Source organism: Canis lupus, chromosome 1 (genome assembly GCF_011100685.1).
Source record: "Canis lupus familiaris isolate Mischka breed German Shepherd chromosome 1, alternate assembly UU_Cfam_GSD_1.0, whole genome shotgun sequence".
In the NCBI taxonomy this organism is placed as follows: Eukaryota; Metazoa; Chordata; class Mammalia; order Carnivora; family Canidae; genus Canis; species Canis lupus.
Window position 1 is genome coordinate 20499180 of NC_049222.1, and position 20051 is coordinate 20519230.

Here is a 20051-nt window from a genome sequence, read left to right on the forward strand (position 1 = left end):
TCCCCAACGTGTGTGAAAGAGATCGGATTGTCATTTCTTTTCCTTGCGCAAACTGGTATGAATTTTCAAACAAAAACATCAGAACAAAGGAAATAGTTTTTGAATTTAGTCAGTCTGAAGTTAGCCTTTGACCATTTGATACATTCCACAATAAAAAGGAAGTTGAAGGGGAAGAGAAAAAAAAAAAAAACCACCCCCCCCCCTTGCCCCGAACAACAACAACAAAAAAAGTATCAAGGAGGATACTGGTAATGTTTTCCACATTTGAATTTTAATACATGAAACAGGCTATAAAACCTTGGCCAGCTGCAGTAAATAAAGTAGCAGTGGGAGGTAAGGACCGGAAACCTCACTACAGAGAACACTGGTGGGTGTTTCTTTCCAGCTACACACCTTCGTTCCTGGTCCTGGAGCAGAAGCCACTTAGAGCGACTGAAGACCCATCCCAGGGCTAGGCTTGTTCTGAGCAAATCTCCTTTGTGAGTCCCCTTAATAATGCCTCCTGATTAAAGAATAGACAGCTTTGAATCCTCTTGACCTCCATCCTCTTCTCGCTTCCTCCCCGCCTTCCGAAAATCAAAACAAAATGGCTTGATAACTTGGAAGATGATAGAAGCATTTCTTTTCTGCAGCAGCTTGAAATCGTGGTGGGGAGAACTGGTTCTGCCTCGGCTGTTATGTTATCTCATTTAATTGCTAACATATTGTACTTAGCTTTTGATTCATAAAATGTTTTCCTTGGAGTTCTGAAGTAGGTCTTCAGTGATTTACTAAGTATTAGTGTAATGAAAGGGATTTCTTTCCCAGCAGCATGGCTCATAATGCTAGCGTGAATGTCGTAGACTTGCAGGCTTTCTAGACGATATGTGGCCATGCTCTTTCCTGCCCAGAAACCTTCGCTGGCTTTCCATTATCTACAAAATAAAGACCAGTTTCTTAATCCAGTTGATTAAGCCCCTTTACCATTTACCAAAAGCCTTATGCTTAGCTAGTCCAACATGCAGAATTTCTTCCATTCAGACCAGTCTGTGCATATTACAGCACTTGCCCTGGACGTCCTCGTTAAGTAGTTCTTTCGTGTCTGTTGGGCTTGGCCTGCCCTGCGCACTTCTCTCCGCCCATCTCATTCCCACCACCCTCAAAGCTCTGGCTCGAATCCTTCCTCTTCCAGGAAGCCTTCCCTTGCTGCCTCCACCTGTGATAGCCTGTTTTCTTTTCTACTTTCCAGAGCTCCGTGAATCATAGTGTTGGCTACATAAAAATATCTACCCAGTCTTGCAAAACTATATACCTTTTGTAGGCATGACTTTTGCCTTACCCCCTATATTGTAACGTCCTTGAGTACCCCCACACACACACACATACACACCAGTGAATAAATCGTCAGTCAGAATGGGAGAAAGGAAACTACTATTTTCTGACTGCCGGACAAGTTGCCAGTCCCTCTGCTAGGTGCTCCGTGAACATTATCTCAGGAGGTCTTCACAGGAGCCCTCTGAGGATGATGGTGATATCCATTTTAGGTGTTGGTCAAATGGGCCTAACTAGGTTTGAGGAGGCGCAAGTCATGAGGCCAGCTTTCAACTCAGGTACAATGCTTTCATGTTCCATGCTCTTTGTTTACTACCACTAGCACTCCCCAGAGATTAGCTTTAGGTGCACCTTTTCAGAACTAATCTTAGGGAGGTAAGAGCTCGTGATTTTCAAATCTTGATAAATGCTCCTTGATGAAAGAGTCCTCAGCTATCTTGGGGTCAAGTGCCCAGGACAGCTCTCTACCCAAATGCAGAGGTAAAGAATTCCACCCCCCCCCCAGTGTAGTGGTATGCTAGATTAAAACCCACATTGTCTACACACTTATTCTTAAGTCAGCATGTCTGTGCTAAGTGGCGAGAGGTGTACACTCTCCTTACTGGGGTCATGAAGTAGTAAATTTTAAATTATTTTTCTTACCAAAACCACCCACGTTTCCGACAGAGTCAAAGCAGAAATCTCTGAATGTGGGAGAATAAGGAAACAGGTGGGTTTATCACTAAGCTAATTACCCAGATATAACCACGCCCCATCCCCCACGTGCCTCAGATATCTCCATGCTTAATCCTGATATTAAATCATTAGGTTCTATAAATTATTGAAGTGAGTGTTTCAAAAATAATTCTCTCCAGTATTCACTCAGTATTCAGATCCACAGATGAGACCTGAAAGCAAGCCTTTCAGATGACCTAATCTCCTCTTTTAACTGAGTAAGAACCAAACCCACATCAAAAATATCTTCATGTGATTCTGTGTTTCTGATTACTTGTCAGTGGAGTCAGCAGCAGTGAAGCGATCATTTAGCTAAAACTCTCCTTTATTGTTAATATATAGTATCCGTGTGGTTCTCAGACCTTTTTTGCTTAAAGTCCATTTATTCATTTCCAAAAACATTGATCAAGTGATTACCAAATGCCAGGCTCTGTGCTAACACATGTTCTCTGCTCTTAAAGGGTTCGCAGTTTAGTAGAAAAGGACACATATTTGAAAACACATTGTTATAGCAATATAGCAAGCCCCACCAGAGAGCAGGGACTTAGCTCTGCTACCTGGGAGGGAAGAGTGCCATTGTCACTTGGCAGAAGAGTAGTGATCTCCTGAGGATCTGGTTGCTCTAGCTCACTTCCTGGAGGAGCCCTGTAGAACTCCCCATCCACATGCATCCTCCACAGCATCCCTGAGACCCCTTCCTAGAACCCACCCAGGGGGGGGATGCAGCACACATTTCAGAAACCGTGCATTTCAACTTGAAATAGGGAGGAAGGAAGGAAGGAAGAAGGGAATGAAGGAAGGAAGGAGGGAGGGAGGGAGGGAGGGAGGGAGGGAAGGAAGGAAGGAAGGAAGAGAAAGGAAGGAAGGAAGGAAGCGAGAAGGGAAGGAAGAAGGAAGAAGGACCTCCCTTCCTCCTCCCCCCCCCCCCCTCCTCCAACCCCCCCTCCTCCTACCCTCCCTCCTCCCTCCCTCACTCCCTCCCCTCCCTCCCTCCATTTCCTTTCTCCTCTCCTCTCCTCTCCCTCCCCCCCCTCCCCCCTCCCTCCCTCCCCTCCCTTCTCTTCTCTGGAGAGGAGAAAGGATTGGCTTTTAGATGTAAGCCAATGCTAGCCCAGTTGCCCTCTGTTCATAACATTTTTAATTGGGGTTAAAAAGAATTTATCAGAAAAAAATTCAGTACATGATAAAGCACCTTTTCTCTTTACCTAATGTTTGAACATACAAGAACTTTTACCACACAGGGCCTCATAAGAAAACAGCTTAGTTTTGCTTTCATAGTTTTTAAGAGTTAGGACTGTTGAATTTTAGGTTCTAAAAGCACCCCAGAAGTCATTTCGCCTGTGCCCCTTATTTTACTGGCGAAGACCAAGGCCCAGAAAGGGGAAGCGACCCAAGCATGGACGCCCACTTGTTAATGGCCAAACTAGGATAGAAACCAGACAAGCCAGCAAAGGAGAGCAGTCCTCTTTGTACTGAATACCACACCGCCGCAGTGAACTTCCTCTCTAACCCAGTACCATAGCAATTTCAAAACTGTGGCTGATACTACAAACCTTTTCATTACTGACTGAAACTAATGAAACCCAAGAAAAAACTATTTTTGTTTTTTATTGAAGTCTAATTAACATACAGTGTTATCTTAGTTTTAAACATATAACATAGTGATTCAACAATTTTGTGCGTACTCAACACTCACCGTGATAGAAACCCAAGGGACTTCCACAGTTGCCCCTTGGCTTCATGCAACAGGAGAGGGTCATGGGCAGGGACGTGTTATCTTGGGTGGCATTAACTGGTATATATAGTCATGAGAGTGGCAGAAGTCAGAAAATTCCAGGGAAGGTCTGACCCATAGAGACTTTGTCGTCTTCAATCTTGCTCCTCTTACCTTTTCACAGATTTTGACTCCATAAAGTTTTGTAGATAATCTGAGCAGATGCTGCATTTCTAAGCAATTACTACCGTAGAATCTCTGGGATCTTAGCTATCCTATCTATCCAAACCCCCCTAAAATCCCCTGCAACGCAGTCAACAAGCCTCTATCAGCCCCCTTCCTCCAAGGATAAATAGCTCTAAATGACCCTAAAGCGCATTTCTATCAAATGTTGGAAAACTCTTCTTTATGTCCGGCCCAAATTTACTTCTTTGTGCAGTCCTCATTTTTCTGGTCACTGAAGTTTACCCCTAAGTCAACCCAACAAATACTTTAGGAACCTAACAGTTCTTTGAAAACAGTCTATTCAGTTGTTTTTTTTCACCCCCCTCTGGGCCGGATATTTATATCTTCAAATATTTACCCCCCACCATGAAAGTTTTGATTTTATGACTTTCCAGTGTGTTCCCCCTAGTTTAAAAGGAATGCTTTCTTTTTCAAGGACCTTTGAGCATGTCGAATCTCAAACTGAACATAGTGCTCAAGGAATCATCAGGGTGGACTAGGGTGGATCTACTACCAAACTCATTCAATGATTTGTATCTTCATTTAAAGGCCTTTTTGAAGATGACTTCATCATCCTGCTAGCAAATATTGAACTTATAATCAGCTGAAATCCATAAGTCATACATATCTCAACTACCCTTGTGTACTTTGTGTTGTACCGTCACAAAACTTCATGTTATGCCTTTGTGGGGTTTTGTTGTTTTGCTGTTTCTCGTTGCCTTTGAATTTCAGACTGCGGTCGAAGGTCTCCTGTAGGTCCTCATTCGGTGACATACGCTGCAGCTCTGTCGTGGGTAAATTTGATGGGTGCTATTATTGCCCTTAGCAAAGCCACGAACAAAAATGTTAACTAGGGGAGGGTGTGGAGCCGAAGGCCTGAGGTTCCTGCTACAGACATTCTCTTGACACTTACATCGTCCCTTGCCTTTGGGTTTAATATTTCAACCAGTAATGTTCAACTAATTTTGCTCTCCTGCTCTCCACCTTCTCTCATTTTGACCTTAGCATTATCACAAGACACCTGACGTGTGGCATTCCTACGAATGAGGAAGTGAGGTTTGTCCACAAAAACTTGTTCTTCTTGGACCAAAGTGGGTTTGAGAAGTCATTGCCTCCCTCTCACAGCACTTCGAAACTATCTTTTAAATAGCCTATTATAGATTTCACTCAAGATCTTAGTCATCTCCATCATCTTTCCATATCTACTATATAGAAACCCATATAGGCTTCTCTCTTTGATTAGGCTATTTGCCTATCTATAGAGTTTCACCATCTACCCTAATGTCCACAATGATCAGTCTCAACTGAAAGGTTTTTTTTTTTTTTTAATCTATATCAATTTTGTACCTTATTTTAAGAAAACTTAAGGGAAAAAAAAAGAAGAAAAAGAACTTGAAGAAATTCCTTTTATTTTCTAAAACTTTTCCTAGCCTTTGGAGATATTCTTGGCATCAAACCTATATAAGCTTAAGGTATAGAACTTGATGATTTAATGCATTTATATATTGCAAAATGATGACCACAGTATGATTAGTGGACACCTCCATCCTCTCACATAATTACCTTTTTCTGTGCGCCTGGTGATAACTTTTTTTAAAGATCTACTCTTAACAACTTCCAAATCTATAATGAAGTATTGTTTATTACTGTCCCCATGTTGTACATTCGATCCCAGGATCTACTCATGTTACAGCTACAAGAGTTACCCTTTGGTCACCATCTCCCCATATCACCCAGGTACCACCATTCTACTATTCTCTTATTTATTTGAGTTCCTTTTTTTTTTTTTTTTTTTTTTTAAGATTCTACACATAACATGAGGACATACAGTATTTGTCTTTTTCTGTCTGACTTAAATTCTTTTAACCATGGGTTTAGGTACAGCACCTTCAGAAAGGTAGAGCTCACCATTTGACACTCGGTATTTCTGCCTTAACTTATTCAAAAGCCAAAGGTTTTAAATACAACCACTTACGCTCCATGAACAACCCCTGAGAGTAGTGGTTAGGACATGATGCGTGCCCAGATCCCACAGCAGCGGGTCCAAACTGGGTATATCCCCTTTTTCCCCCCGCCCTCCTCCCCAATACCTCTTTTACTCAAAACAGGCCCTCTGACCTGGAAACAAAATGGTCGGTCTGCGTTGGACCATCAAACCCCAAAGACTCCCTTTTTCCGCTTTAGGACAAAGCAAGCCTAGTTCCCTAATTTTTTCCCCTAAAGTATGTGTTTCACACCCTAGTGTCATGAACTTTAAATAAATTTAAAAAACTGGTTGTTTTCCCCACTTTTAAAATATAAAAACACGTTTAAAAGAGACTCTTCAGCTCCATCATATTTTTACTTTGCTTTCTTCTAAAATAATAGAGGAAAAGGAAGGTAGTAAATGCTTTTTTTTTAACTTTTTATTTTTTTAGGTAAATGCTTTTAATAGCATAGTCATTGTCATATTTTTTATTGAACCTTTACTGGGGACAAGGACATAATGCTAAACCATGCATAGTTTAGAAAAGACACAGCCCTTGCATTTTAAAAAGGTGGTATTACTACCCTTGTTTTCTCAAGAAAGCAGATTTTCTGGGGGAAAGATAATAATTGTATGTATCAGAAACTACACAGATGTTCATTCCTTCATCCTCTGTCTTCTGTGCTTGAGATCCTTTGAAGGTTACAAAATGTGCACGAGACTCTCTGACCCTATAGGCCTTTGACTCTGGGAGGGTGATAACAGGAGTCTGTGCCCAACTGTAATGCAAGGTGGAATTATGAAGTGGCTTAAGAAACAGTTCAGAGAAGGAGGAATGTTGTCCAGCCTTAGGAAACACCTTAGGAAAAGCTTCCTGGAAAAGGTGTCATTGAGCCCATGTTAGCATCCGTGTAGGATTTCAGCAGTTAGAGACAGGCTAGAAGCAGCATTGCACAGAACTATCAAATAAAGTGATTAAAAACATATGCAGCAAATAAAGGATCTTATGTGCCCGAATTTTCTGATGATACCAGGCCCTGCAGCACCAGCCAGGCGGCGTTGGGTGGAAAGCCCCTCCTGGAAGCACGGCAGCTCCAACAATTGGCTCAAATATTTCACATGAGAGTCCACAGGAAGAGCGAGTTTTCATGTATATTTTTTTACATCCAAATTAAATTAACTCATGGAATTTTCCACCCTTAGGAATTAAAGTAGCAGCTCATGAAGTAATTCAGTTATGTCATTCATACCAAAACAGAAAATTCTGGAGCAACTTGGCACTGTTTAAAAGCCAAGACTAGGCCTTGGCCATTTTATATATTTTTTTAAAAATCTGTGGTCGTGGTGTTATTTTAACTTTTATTGTGGCTGTAAATTTTTCGAATCAAAAGTATCTTAATTGCTTAGAAAATAGAAGTGTAAAATGGGTTCAAAATAAGAAGAGGGTTTAGGCAAAGCAGCTTTAAGAGTGCAAACCTAAAAAAAAAAATCAAAAAATTAAAAAAAGCTTGAACATCGCATTTCTGAAACACGAGAACTCTACCTAATTGGCTGACATTCACAGTTGTGCATAATTATAGCTTCCTCTCCATCCATAAATCATCTTAAACTATAAAGTTGAGTTTAAGCAAAAGATCTGTCCAATATTAGTTAAATGACATCTTTGGGGAAGCACTGTCCTGATACAATAACCACGTTCATTTTGAAGCCATTAATTGGACACACCGTCAAGACCCAGGGTATTGAGTTTCCACGTTTTAATTTCACGTTTGCCTTCTCCCTGGCTTCTGCACACGGACGGGTCTCGTTTGGAGCTGAAAGTGTGTGAAAGTTATTGGGGAATGGTAGTCTCTGGGTAATGTTTCTGTGAGCTGCCCAGATTCTTCCCCCTGTAGTCTAGATGGGAAACAGCTGGTTTTTGTTTAAAAAGCTGTTTTGCGAAATGTCTGAATCTTGAGGTGTAGGACTGAGGTCACCAGTAAAGCAGGTGCTTGAGAACAAGTGACAATGACTCTGGGGGCCGGCTGGCCCTGTAACCTTCTGCAGGGGACTTCCTAGCAGAGGAACAGTGGGATGTTGGCCCCTGCATGTAGTACACCAACACAGAGAGGTAAGTAATCGCATTAGTGATGCTGTTAGGAACCGAGTATCTTTGAACGTAGCCAGCCCTTGAGTGAATAATTAGCTCAGCCTGAAGGAAACCAAAATGGTTATTTCCCTCGCAAGGCTTCAAATACAAAGGTCCAAGACTTCAGCTTCCCTTAGATGTTATAAGTGCTTGAATTTCCTCTTTAAATACACCCGCAGTAAAAAGAACTACAATTTCAAATGAGTGTACTACCATAACCGAGGATGTCCTCCAAGTCTACGGATGCAGTCGAAGGGCGAAAAGAAACCTGGGTTGGCAAGACCAGTACCAGGGCAGTTTTGAAGAAGACCAAGGAAGGAACATGTGGAATCACTAAAGTCCAGGGCACGTCAGATATCCACCAGTCTGAAGATGAAAGGAAACAACCTCCTCCCCTGGGAGCTGGAGGTTATTAGCAGCTGTTTATCCAGTCGGGAATAGAGATTAACATTGTGATTTTTTTTTTTTTTTTTTTTTGAGAACTAGAAGAGAATTTGTTTGGGAAGTTGGCTCTTCATATCAAGTCACTGCGCATTGCCAAAAAAAACTTCCTTTCTCAGAACTCATGTACGAGAGTTGAGCAATGTTATGATTCTCTGAGAATCTCTGGATTACCAAAAGTCTATCTCCATTAAATAGAACAGAAAAGGACAGAGAATCTGCCTTCGACATGTTCCCTTGAACTCTTTCGATGGGAAACAAGCTGCTTACCTGTTGTCCAGCCTGCCTCCGGAGGGGGGTGCTCCTCCCTGCCCCCACATTCCCCACTGTCCCCCATCTTAATCCTTCCCACTCTAAGGCATACCCAAATGGATTTTGTACATTTTACTCCTTCTTGTCAAATGCCTTTTCATGATATATGGGGAAGCTACTTAGTACCATGTGGAGCTTCAGTCTCAAAACAAACAAACAAAAGAGTTGAATATTGGCATTCCCCCCCCCCCCGATTTAATGCTACTCTTAATGTCATTTTCTTTTATTAAACCCTTTCTTTTGCTTTTGATCTTATTTATAGCAGAGCCACTGGTCATATGGAAACCATTATTGTATAGTTGGGAGATGAAAGACTTCACTGCAGTTAAATAAGAATGAGTCGTTTGGGCCAATAATACATACATACAGTGAGGTACCATTTGTGTCCAAAATGCCCTGTTTTGTTCACTTTGTAGTAAAGCCTGTGAGGTTTATAAAGGGCTTTACTAAAATCTGCTTTTTGTCCAAACTGTGTAGTCTGACAACATGAAAACACGTTAATATGCAGTCCTTAGCTGCTGCTTCATATAGATTTAATATCAAAATAATGCCACTTCTTGATGTAAAAATAGAAACTTTGATTTAGACTTGAGATGTTATCTCATTGATGCTAAATGTCAGGGTTTTTTTAAAAATCTAAATAATTTATATCAAAAACCTACACATCTTTCAAAGCCTATCTAAAATGCCACCTTCTTGAAGAAGTCCCTGGTTTCTCAGTTCGAGGGTTTCTTTCAAAGCCCATCCTTTAAAACCCTGCATAACCCTGTACTCCTTCATGACATTCACTTTATTTTGTCATATATGCCTCCACCACCATTAGGTTCTAATTATTATTAAGTAATAGATGTATCTTTTATTATTTCTCCTGCAAACACCTAAATAGTGCCTTGTGCATAGCAGACATCTCGGAGGCATTTGTTGAGTTAAACAAAATGTTTATTTTTTTGAGAGAAACGCACAAAATATGTACTTGACAATATCAAAAGGTTCAGATTCTGGAAATAGCCTCACACATACTTGCCACTTGCGTCATCACCGTTCATGAAGCATCTAATTGCACATTCTGATATTACAGTCCTATACAATGACCTATGCACCCAGTCCTTGCCCTTGGGATGCTTACATCTCAAGGCAAATATAGGCTTTATCAAAGGCAGCAAAACAGAAGCATTGAAGTGTATGCCCTGCCCTATTTGCATGGCCCTTGAGTGGGTACTGGTGAGGGTGTCCATAATGAACAGTCGGGGGAGAGCCCTATTCAGGCCCAGCAAGGTGGTGAGACTTCTGGAGACCCGGACGGTCGATGAGGAGTGCGAATAAGGGGATCTTTGGGACTAATAAAAGAGAAGTGGTTGGTGAGTTGTGCAGAGGAAACCAGCTCTGGGAGGCAGAGCTGGGAGGGCTTGGCTCAAGAGCCTTGCTGATATGGGAGTGAATGCAGCCCTTGGGAAACCCTGAGTGGGTTGAAGTGAACTGAAGTCAGAGATTAAGGAACTTGGTAACAGGAGGGAACTGGAATGATCTTCTGGTGTCCAGGTGAAGGACACAGATGCACAAGGTATCGATCTTAGGCTTGATCCATAGAACAATGAAAAGCTGTGCTGGAACCTTGACATGCAAGGGAACAGGTGACGGGCAGGGAATATAACATTCAAAAGGGGAAAATTTAGGAAGTGATGGGGAAGGAATGTCTCATTAGTTTAGGCAAGCTTGTTACACTTCCACTTCCTTTCCAACTATTTTACAATAGGCATGTGTTACTTGGATGATAAGAAAGGCATTTAAAAAATAAAGGCCAGTTAGGTAAGGCTAAATCCCTAGTGGCGGACCTGCTGGGATGGCTACAGAGCGCGTTGAGTGGAAGCCAGCCCGTGGCTGTGCACCCTCACAGGTGTGTTTGTACTGCAGGATCCAGGACTCTATGAACACATCAAGTCTTTTCCTTCAGTCCAAACGAAAGAAGCTGTGTACAGATGATTGCAAACTTTCACCCGAATCTCTGTGATGGATAGACTTGGTCCACCAGGCATAGACTAGGTTTAGTTCCCTATAGCTTATTTACTAACCTGCTTCCTGGGGCAGGAAGGAATGAAATGGACTCTGTGAGCCACCTGCTGAGGTTCTTACTTGGTGCACTGCGTCCAGTTATGGTTTCCACCATAGGAAACTAATGTAGAGAATTGGGGGCGGAGGGTGGAGACACAGAGGAGAGAAATGAAACAGTTTTAATAGATGGAACGTACGAGTTAAGAAAAAAAAAAGATGAACTGAAATCAGATAACAGCCATTTGCATCTCTCGAATTAAATCACAGGGTCATTCATTTTAACCATTTTGGTGGACATTCAATGGGAGTTTCAGCCTAGCGGATCCCATGACACATCAGGGCTGCCAAGTCGGGGTCATTTACAAGATGTTTAAAATCCTCCTGAAAATGATTTTATCACCGGGAGAATAAGCAGTAAGGAATTACCTTAAATTTCAGGCAAAGCATAAGCGAAGCTGTGAGATTTCTGGGGGAGAAGACAGGTGCTCTCTAGAGGGAGGAAGTCTTCCCCCAATAAACCTCTCCCAGGAATCCAAACCCAAACAAAAGAATTGAATCCAGATCTGACTTTAGTGAAAAGTCCTTTAAATGTTTAATCACAGGAATCTTGGAAAAAAAAAAAAAAAAGGGTCGTCTGATAAGTTCTTAAACTGAGAAATATGGAAGTGATATTTGTGGTTGAAGAGTGGCCCAGCTGGCAGAGCCTTCTCGCACAAAGGACTTGGTTATCGAGGTGGGTCTTGTTTTCCGCGGCCTCTGGGCGCCGCTGGCCCTGCCGCTCCTCGTGGGACGCGCCCCCGCGCCCTGCCCTGCACGTCGGGGTCCCCATCTGGGAGCCATTAGGGTCCGCAGGACCGCGCCCCACCTCCCTACAGGATGCAGTGGGGCCTAAGCGGTGTTTTGCCCGTTTGTGAAAATCAGCTTGCCTTCGCCTAACGTGACGGAGGCCGGCGAGCTCCTTGAAACCGAAATCGGGCGCCCGGCAGCTGCCAGGTAGGGCCAGGTGGGCTCGGCCTCCGCCAGGTAGGGCCAGGTGGGCTGGGTCTCCGCGCGGGCTTCCCGGCCAGACAGCAGAGCTGCCTTCTGCGTCGATGGGTGTCTAATTACAGCGAGAGCCCCTCAAGTTTTCTTTTGGGCTCATGGAAAAACAAGAAGAGAAAGAGAAGAGAGAAAAGTAAAAGCTACCAGGACTTTTTTTCTTTGTCCCATTTCCTTGTTTTGTTTCTTCTTTCTAAAAAACACCCATGTCAAAAGAAAAATTTGCAGCCGGATGCCATGAATAACACCCTCTTCTTCTGCTACACCAAAAAGTTCCTGAGAGCCTATCGGGTCTTGTATCGCTATCGCTTGGTCTAGAAATTGATGAGCAGTTTCCTAGAGTTCCCGCCCTATACTCTTTTAGGAGGATTATGGTAGAAGAGAAGGACCGAGGTCTGAAAGCTGGCTTTGAAGCAGTTATCTCTGGAGATAACATTAACAAGGATTGAATAACTGCCAAATGAAATTTAATACATTTTCCCATCCATGAAATAGGCCTCTTAAATACAACAGAATAATTACTTTCACAATACTCCCTGGAAACAAAGAGAGCAGAAACACTGAATGTCTTTTTTGTTTGTGGTGTTTGTTGGGAGCTCAAGGATCAGGATGAGGGTATTTACCAGGATGCTGCGCGCATCCTCACATTAAAACAGCCTTGCCAGCAGCCACCTAATTCGAAACTGCATGTCTTTTAAATCTGTTTATGTTGGAGGAGTTGTGGCAAATATTACATTTTATAATTTGGTTAGACATCTTGACCTTGGCCATGGTTGGTGAACTATGGTGGATTTTTTCCCCCTATGATAAAGAAAAATAAAATAGTTTCCGTATCTATAGCTATACACACACACACACACACACACACACACACACAGGCGTATGTGTATGCACACTGTTGTAAACAAAAGCTCCAGGAAGTAAACGCCTTTTGTCTCTTAACTCCGCTCCCATACACACACCTCAAACCAGATTGTTCGATGCTGTTATAAGTTTTCTGAGCCCAAATTCTATTTTGGTCTTCTTACTAGATGTTTGCCAAGTCACTTAACTATCTCCGACCTTAGCTCCTTAGCTTTCTTCTCTGTAAAATGGAGACTTCAGCCGACCTGGGTTCCAAGTCCCTCAGAACCTTTAAGTCTCTATAGTGTGAATAAAAAGTGCTCCCGATAAATATATCGATTATTTCCTTGGAAAGTATGGTTATTTAAAACTATATGGTGCTTACGTGATTCAGAAGAAGTAATGTACTTCTAACGGTATTTAATTCTTCCCACTGATAAATTAACACGAGAGAGTTTAAATAGCTGTCAGAGCTTGAATATAACTTGACCAAGATGCAGGGTAACTTAGATATTTGTGCATAAGAACCATGATATGGGGGAGCAGGATGTATGGGCAGAAGGGGCAGCCAAGCTTGGACTGTGTGGCCTTGTCTTCTCTTCTTTTGTAGCTTAGTAGGCCAGTAATGGGGACACCTGACCCTAGAGTGGCCCATTCAAAGGATGGCCCATGTCTGCTTCAAACTCATGATCTTGGCCTTCTGAACTCAGAAACACTAAGCCAGAGGGAGTTAGCAGCAGGTACAGAACCTGAAAGAATGTACTGAGAGATAGCATGAAGGAAGAGTCCAGCCTGTAGTCCTGAGGGGACAGAAGCCAGAAAGACAAGAGATACCAGAAGAGGGACAAGAGAGGCTGGAATGGCCCATGAGAGACAACGAGTGGCCTTAGGTCCTAAGAGATCTCTGGGTTCGAAACTCAAATTACAGAAATCTGATAAATGTCCTTTTTGCTTGAGAAACTTACTGTTAAAACTGCCACACTGAATTGATCAGTGCACAGAAATGCCACAGAGGATCACTATAAACTCCACAAGATCATCTGACTTCTTCACTGTCTCTAGCACCTCCTGGAGGGACAAGCATAAAGTATACTAGTAAATATTTCTTGGATTAATAAATGTACTCTCTGATCAATCAATTAATACTCATTTGAATGATTTTGAAATATATAGGTCTGTCCTTTACATTCAGAATAAATATATCTAAAACCACATTGTAGGTTACTAAGGAGACTATTCTTGAAGATCATAAAAAAAATTAGTATTGATAAAATGAACTGCTTTTTTAGTTAGGCTGGCTTTTAACTTTATTGCTTATCTAGATGAAAATGTTATTAAAATAGGACTTTAGTGAAGTATAGATTTTCTAAAAATAGGTACCATCCTTAGATTCGATTTGTAGGTTGAAGGAATCTGCTTTATTCTTTTTTTCTTATATTTTTAAAAATTTAAATACAATTTGCCAACATACAGTTTAACACCCAGTGCTCATCCCATCATGTGCCCTCCTCATTGTGCTTTTTTTCTAGTTATTTAATTACATATTTATTATCTGGAAGGTGAACAAGCCCTAATCCTTGTGTATATACGTGGCTCCTCCTATTTCAGAGGTCTTCCAGTGATGGATTGTGCTGGCCATTCACTATCTGTCTTTCCTTCTCTCTTTGTGACCAGAAATAATGTTTCTGAAAGAGAAGTGAATGGGGTTAGGGCATGCTGCCTGTGGCCAAGGAAACAAACAAAGCAAAGTTAATTCTTTGGAATACTGTTCCACAGCCCCAGGCAATGGAATTCATCCTGGAAAATCAGGCTCATTACCAGATGGCTCTGGACCCTTCATCATTTATTCATTTGACCTGGAATGTATATAGTTTACTAGGGAAGCCTTAAAACATCAAGAATAGGGGTGCCTGGGTAGCTCAGTCCATTAAGTGTCTGACTCTTGGTTTAGGCTCAGATCATGATCTCAGGGTCGTGATCTCAGGGTCCTGAGATAGAGCCTGCATCAGACTCCACACTGGGTATGGAGCCTGCTTACGATTCTCTCTCTCTCTCTCTTTCTCTAAAAAGAAAATAAAAATTAAAAAAAAAAATCAAGAAAAAAAATCAAGAGTAAGTTTGTTCCCAACCTCCTCTATGGAAAATGATTGGTATAAAATTTGAGATGACCAAAAAATAAATTAAATAAATAAATAAAATAAAATAAAATAAAATAAAATAAAATAAAATTTGAGATGACCTAAGATGATCTATAGAAAATAGATAAAGTTAGGTAACATGTATGGCTAAAATCCAAACAAATACAGTTGGAACAAACATTTACAATTCTTAAACAGATTTTACTCTCATTGTGTAGAAGGAGGATTTAAAATCAAATGCATGTGAACAAAATAGAGACAAAGAGTGCAAAGATGACCATGAAGGAAGGTACCTTGTGTTCTGAAGGTGTTTGAACCACATCGACTCTCATTTTTAATGTAGTATGCAAGTATTTTCACGTGACAGTATCTATAATTATTATGTACTTATTATATAACGGTTGCTTTGCATATTATCACTCTTTGCAATAAACATGGGACTCATTCTCTATAACTTAGTGTTATTTTCCCATTTGGAATTTGAATAGCTTGTCCTTGGTTACACAGCTAACAGTTACAGGTAAAATCTAGATATTGATTCTCATTATTGTATTCTCTTTACTCAATCTTTCATAATAGTCAAGGCAAAGAAAATATAAAGATAATTGGTTATGGGCTCTGCTTTCCTCCCATAAAAACTAATCTGAATGTGATCTAGAAGGAAAAAAAGAAGTGCAGGATCAACATCTGAATATATTTCAAGTGAAAAGCAAAATATTAACCTTAAATTACATCATACATGCTTACAGAGAAGGCTTAAATATTTTAATATTTTAAAAAAGGAGCCTTTTAATATAAAAGGGATTTACATCATTACTATACTCAAACCTGTGGCTACTTTCAGTGATTACAATTTAGAACCGGAAATTTAAGAGATTAAGCCCATTGGGATACCAATAAATAGGAATCAGCACTAGGATAATTTGGGTTAACACTGATTGATAAACTTAAAGAGCTACCATGTGATCAAGCCTTGTGAAATTCATGCTTACAAGTTGACATCTTAGATTGAAAGGATAATCATCAATCGAATCAGTCTTTTAAATGGACAAATATAAAAATGGCAAACTGACACCTGATTAGAAAATAGCTATCTATCACTCTTGTATTTGGAACGAATATAAAAACAGACCAAGAGTGAGTGAGAAATGGTGGGGGCACCGGGTGGGCCTGCCGCTGCCCCGCCTGTAAGTGGTGGGGCTTGGGTTATCAGAGGAGGCAGCAGTGGCCTGGCAGTGGTGTTAAATATATGAAGGGAGCTTGAAGCACTTATTCCATGAAACTCCAGAAGTTGAAACTAGAATCAGTGGGTGGAATATATAAGGAGGCCAACTTGTGATTAAAATGGAACAGGCTGCTTTAGGAGGTAATCAAGGTCTCCTTACATTTGAAGCACCCACATCGACGCTAAATAGCCACCATTCAGAATGTTCTGGGAAGGGACACAGGCACACAGGTGGCAGACGTCTAGCCCTGGACCCTTAGCTACAGCATTCATTTATATTTCCTGATGCTCAGGAGTCTTGAAGTCCTTTATATTCTTGCTATATTTTGAAGCTGAGCAATTAGTATGATTTACGTGATCCCTCCCTTTTGCCCTGAGTTATTTCCTTCTGTACTGTTTTGGATTATGTAATGGTGATACTTCATACTAGGTTGCCTTTGGAGAGCATGTGTTTCGTTCGGTTCTGTGAATTTTATTGTTGTCGGTTCAGATTCTTGTTGTTGCATTCTTTGGAAATATTCTTTTAAAACATTGGGCAGCAGAAAAGAGGGAAGATTTTCTGCTTTGTGGGGTTTTTGGTTTTGGGATTTGAAAAAAAAAAAACTTTTTGATTCGTAGCAGTGTAAATTCGTGGGTAGATACATGTAGTGTCAGACCCACTGTCCTGCAAAAATGTCCACCTAACAGTGGGCTAAGAGAATAACTACTTGGAGATGCAGATGAAAATGTAAGCCACTCGTGTTTCTCTGGGTTTGCAAATGCTTAATGGCTTTGCTTTAAGGCGTAAGCTATAAAGTCAGCAACTGCTGCCTCACTGTCACTCGTGCACCATCTCTGGCCCCCAGAGTGGGTAGTAGTAGTTAATAAAAAGCTCAGCAGTGTGTCTTCCGGACCAAGTCCTAGTGCTCTATTCTGTAATTTTATTCGTGGAAACCTAAAGAATGTTTACAGTATGGTGTCTTCCTAGGATCAGAATAGTGGAGGGGGAAAAAAAAAAAAGGAAAACTGCCCAAACACCTTTGCGCAGCAATGATGGCATTACTGGTGTGTTTAATAAAACCTTTATTGGTACATTTTCCGGTGTGGTGGCATTGGCAGAAACGGTCCCCCTTTGGATTTGGAGCTCAGCAGCTGATGAAATGCAGTAAACATTAATTTGGAATGGGCTGCCAGTTTTGGAAAGCCAGGTGACATTTTATTATATTTGTACCAAGCAGGGGCTGTGTCCCACACTGCTGCAGCTTCCGCTGTCAGAGGCTTAGCTGGCATTATGGAAAAAAAAAAAAATGGCAGGCCTGAGAATCTTATCCCCTGAAATGAAAGTCGAATGCCAAATTGAAATTCCTGTAGGATTTCCGATAGCAATGGGGGAATTGAGAAGCCCACAATTAAGCATATGGGCATTAAGATAATTGTCAGATCTGTTGGCGGACATGATAGAAGACAGATGGGCAGGAATCGGCGCGCCCCACTGCCGCACCCTGGGAGCCGACTTGACGTTTACCTGCCCGAGCGGGGAGCGGGGAGCGGGGGGCGATTGTCAGGGGCGGACAGAGCGGTTGGTGCTCGGCGGCGGCTGCGGTTGGTGCTCGGCGGCAGGGCCTGCAGGTGCACGCGTGGTCCTTGCGCGCCCTCTAGCGAAAGGCATTTGGGAGTCTCGCTCTGCAGAGGCCCGGCCTCCTCCTGTGGGCCCTTTGCTGCGCCCACCTCGGGGCCCCACTAACCTGCGTGGCTCCTCTCCCCCCTCCAGGTCGGGGCCCATCGCGAAGACGGCGTGGCCCTGCGAGGCAGCCACTCCCTCGTGCCCAACCAGGTCCCGGTGCCACAGCTTCCCGTGCAGTCTGCGACGTCCCCTGACCTGAACCCACCCCAGGACCCTTACAGAGGTAGGTGGGCCGGATGCGGGCAGGGCCGGCGCCGAGCCCGGGCTCCCTGGGCGCCCATCCCTGCGGAAGCGCTGGCGCAGCACCAGGAGCCAGACTCTGCACCAGGAGGGCAAGCAAATGGGAACGTGGTTCTGGGACGGAGCGCGCTAATTGTGTTTCTTCGGGAGCTGTTCTCCTCACACATCCTCTGAAACCCCGGTCCTGTCTCCGCGGGGAAGGACACAGCAACAGCCTGATGAGAGGAAATTTTATTTTAGCTATTTCCACATTTTCCTCATTCGGGTCCTCTAATGTGGTTAGTTGGAGCCTGAAAATGATATTTCCGAATGAAGAGGAAGGAAGGAAATTGTCTCTGTCGTTTAAGATCGAAGGAAATGTAGGTACGTTGCAAAACTGGAACTTGGTGGAATGACATCCGCTCTTTTCATCCCGCCCCACAACGATTGCCTCAAACCCCGGACCCCGGGCAGCACTTGGCGAGCCCGGGGAGGCCTGCCGCGGGGGCCGGGGCTGGGGCCGGGTCGCTTGCTCCCTGGGCGACAGGCCTGCCCAGGGACTAGCAGACACTCAGATGACATCCTCTCATTCCCCCCCACCCCCCGACCATGTGTAGAATAAAGATGAGAACGCTCCCACAGGGATATGCAGACGCTTTTTTCTTTTTTCACCTGCTGCTAAACATCATACAGATCTGCGTGGTGATCACGTATGTGGAGAGATAGGCCAAGGCTTCTTAAACTTCGGTGTGCAGAGGCGGGACCTGAGGATCTTGTTAAAATGCAGTTTCTGACTCAGTAGGTCTGGGATTCTGCATCTCATGGGCTCCAGTGATGAAGGATGCTCGTGGACCACAGACCAAATTTTGAGTGACTACACAGATTGCAAATAGAGGACCGTACCCAACAGACCTGCTTGTACCTTAAGAAATAAGTGGATTACAGGCAGGTCGAGGCTTAAAATGCACTGTGATCCTGAAAGCTGTAATGTGATCTTGAAAGTTGAGCAGTGATAAAGCTAGAAATGTCTTCGGTGAGCCGCTAACTGCTTTCCATATGTACCACTTCTAAATGCTGATTACTCCTTGACGATAAGAGAAGCCTAATTTCAGAATATCATTAGGGTATCTATTGAAGTCTTGACTGTACATATTTAGCGTACTCCCTGGGAATTATATTTTAAGGACATTTTTCTATTAAATCATTGCATATGGAAGAAACTCAATATAATAGCTGATATTTACTTGGGTTCTTAATCAGAACATTGAGGTGTGTGATTTTCATGATTATGATTTTCATTGCAATTAAGTTGATGTTTTGTAGACAGTGAAATTACCATCTACTCCAAAAGATTGCAAAATAGAATTTAACCTCGGAGCCAATGCGGGGGAAACTTGCTTCCACAGGTGCATTTTTGAAACTTCACCAGATAGCATGAAAAAAAAAAATACCACCGCAGAAGGATCACAGTTCAGCAGCGTGAATTGGCTAGCTGGCAGCCCCACAGTCTGCAGCGTGTGTGTCTGGGCCTCGGGTCTTCAGTGGAAGCGTCACCTGGTCTCTTTTTTTCCTGTAGGCATGCCACCGGGATTGCAGGGCCAGAGCGTCTCCTCCGGCAGCTCTGAGATCAAATCCGACGACGAAGGCGATGAGAACCTGCAAGACACGAAATCTTCCGAGGACAAGAAGTTAGATGACGACAAGAAGGATATCAAATCGATTACTAGGTCAAGATCTAGGTAACAGTATATGATACTGTCGCTTCATTTAATTCCTTTATTGGACTTTGATGAAGTGAACAGAACAGGAAGAAACTATTCAGTTTTTTCCTGGCAGGTAAACCTACAAGCTGAAAAGAAAAAAATTAAAGGCTTGCTCTAGAGGTACAGAAGTATCATTTAAGGTACCGGTCCTCTAGTGAAGCCTAAAATGTCTTTGCACTTATGAATTTGGACCTCGTGCTCATTGCACGCAGAGTGAACAATTTGTGACCGATTCGAGTGCAAATGGTGGATTGTTTTAAACTATGCTCATTCTGCGAATTTGGTCAGAAATGATCTCTCCA

General features: G+C 42.5%; 1 protein-coding gene across 1 annotated transcript in view; it reads left to right on the forward strand.

Moving 5' to 3' along the window:
* The window catches only part of TCF4 (transcription factor 4), a 357271-nt gene that overhangs the window by 333008 nt on the left and 4212 nt on the right, over positions 1 to 20051 (forward strand). Inside the window, 2 exon segments of the mRNA NM_001003268.1 lie at positions 17855 to 17990; positions 19563 to 19713. Of these exon segments, the coding sequence (NP_001003268.1) occupies positions 17855 to 17990; positions 19563 to 19713 (287 nt within the window).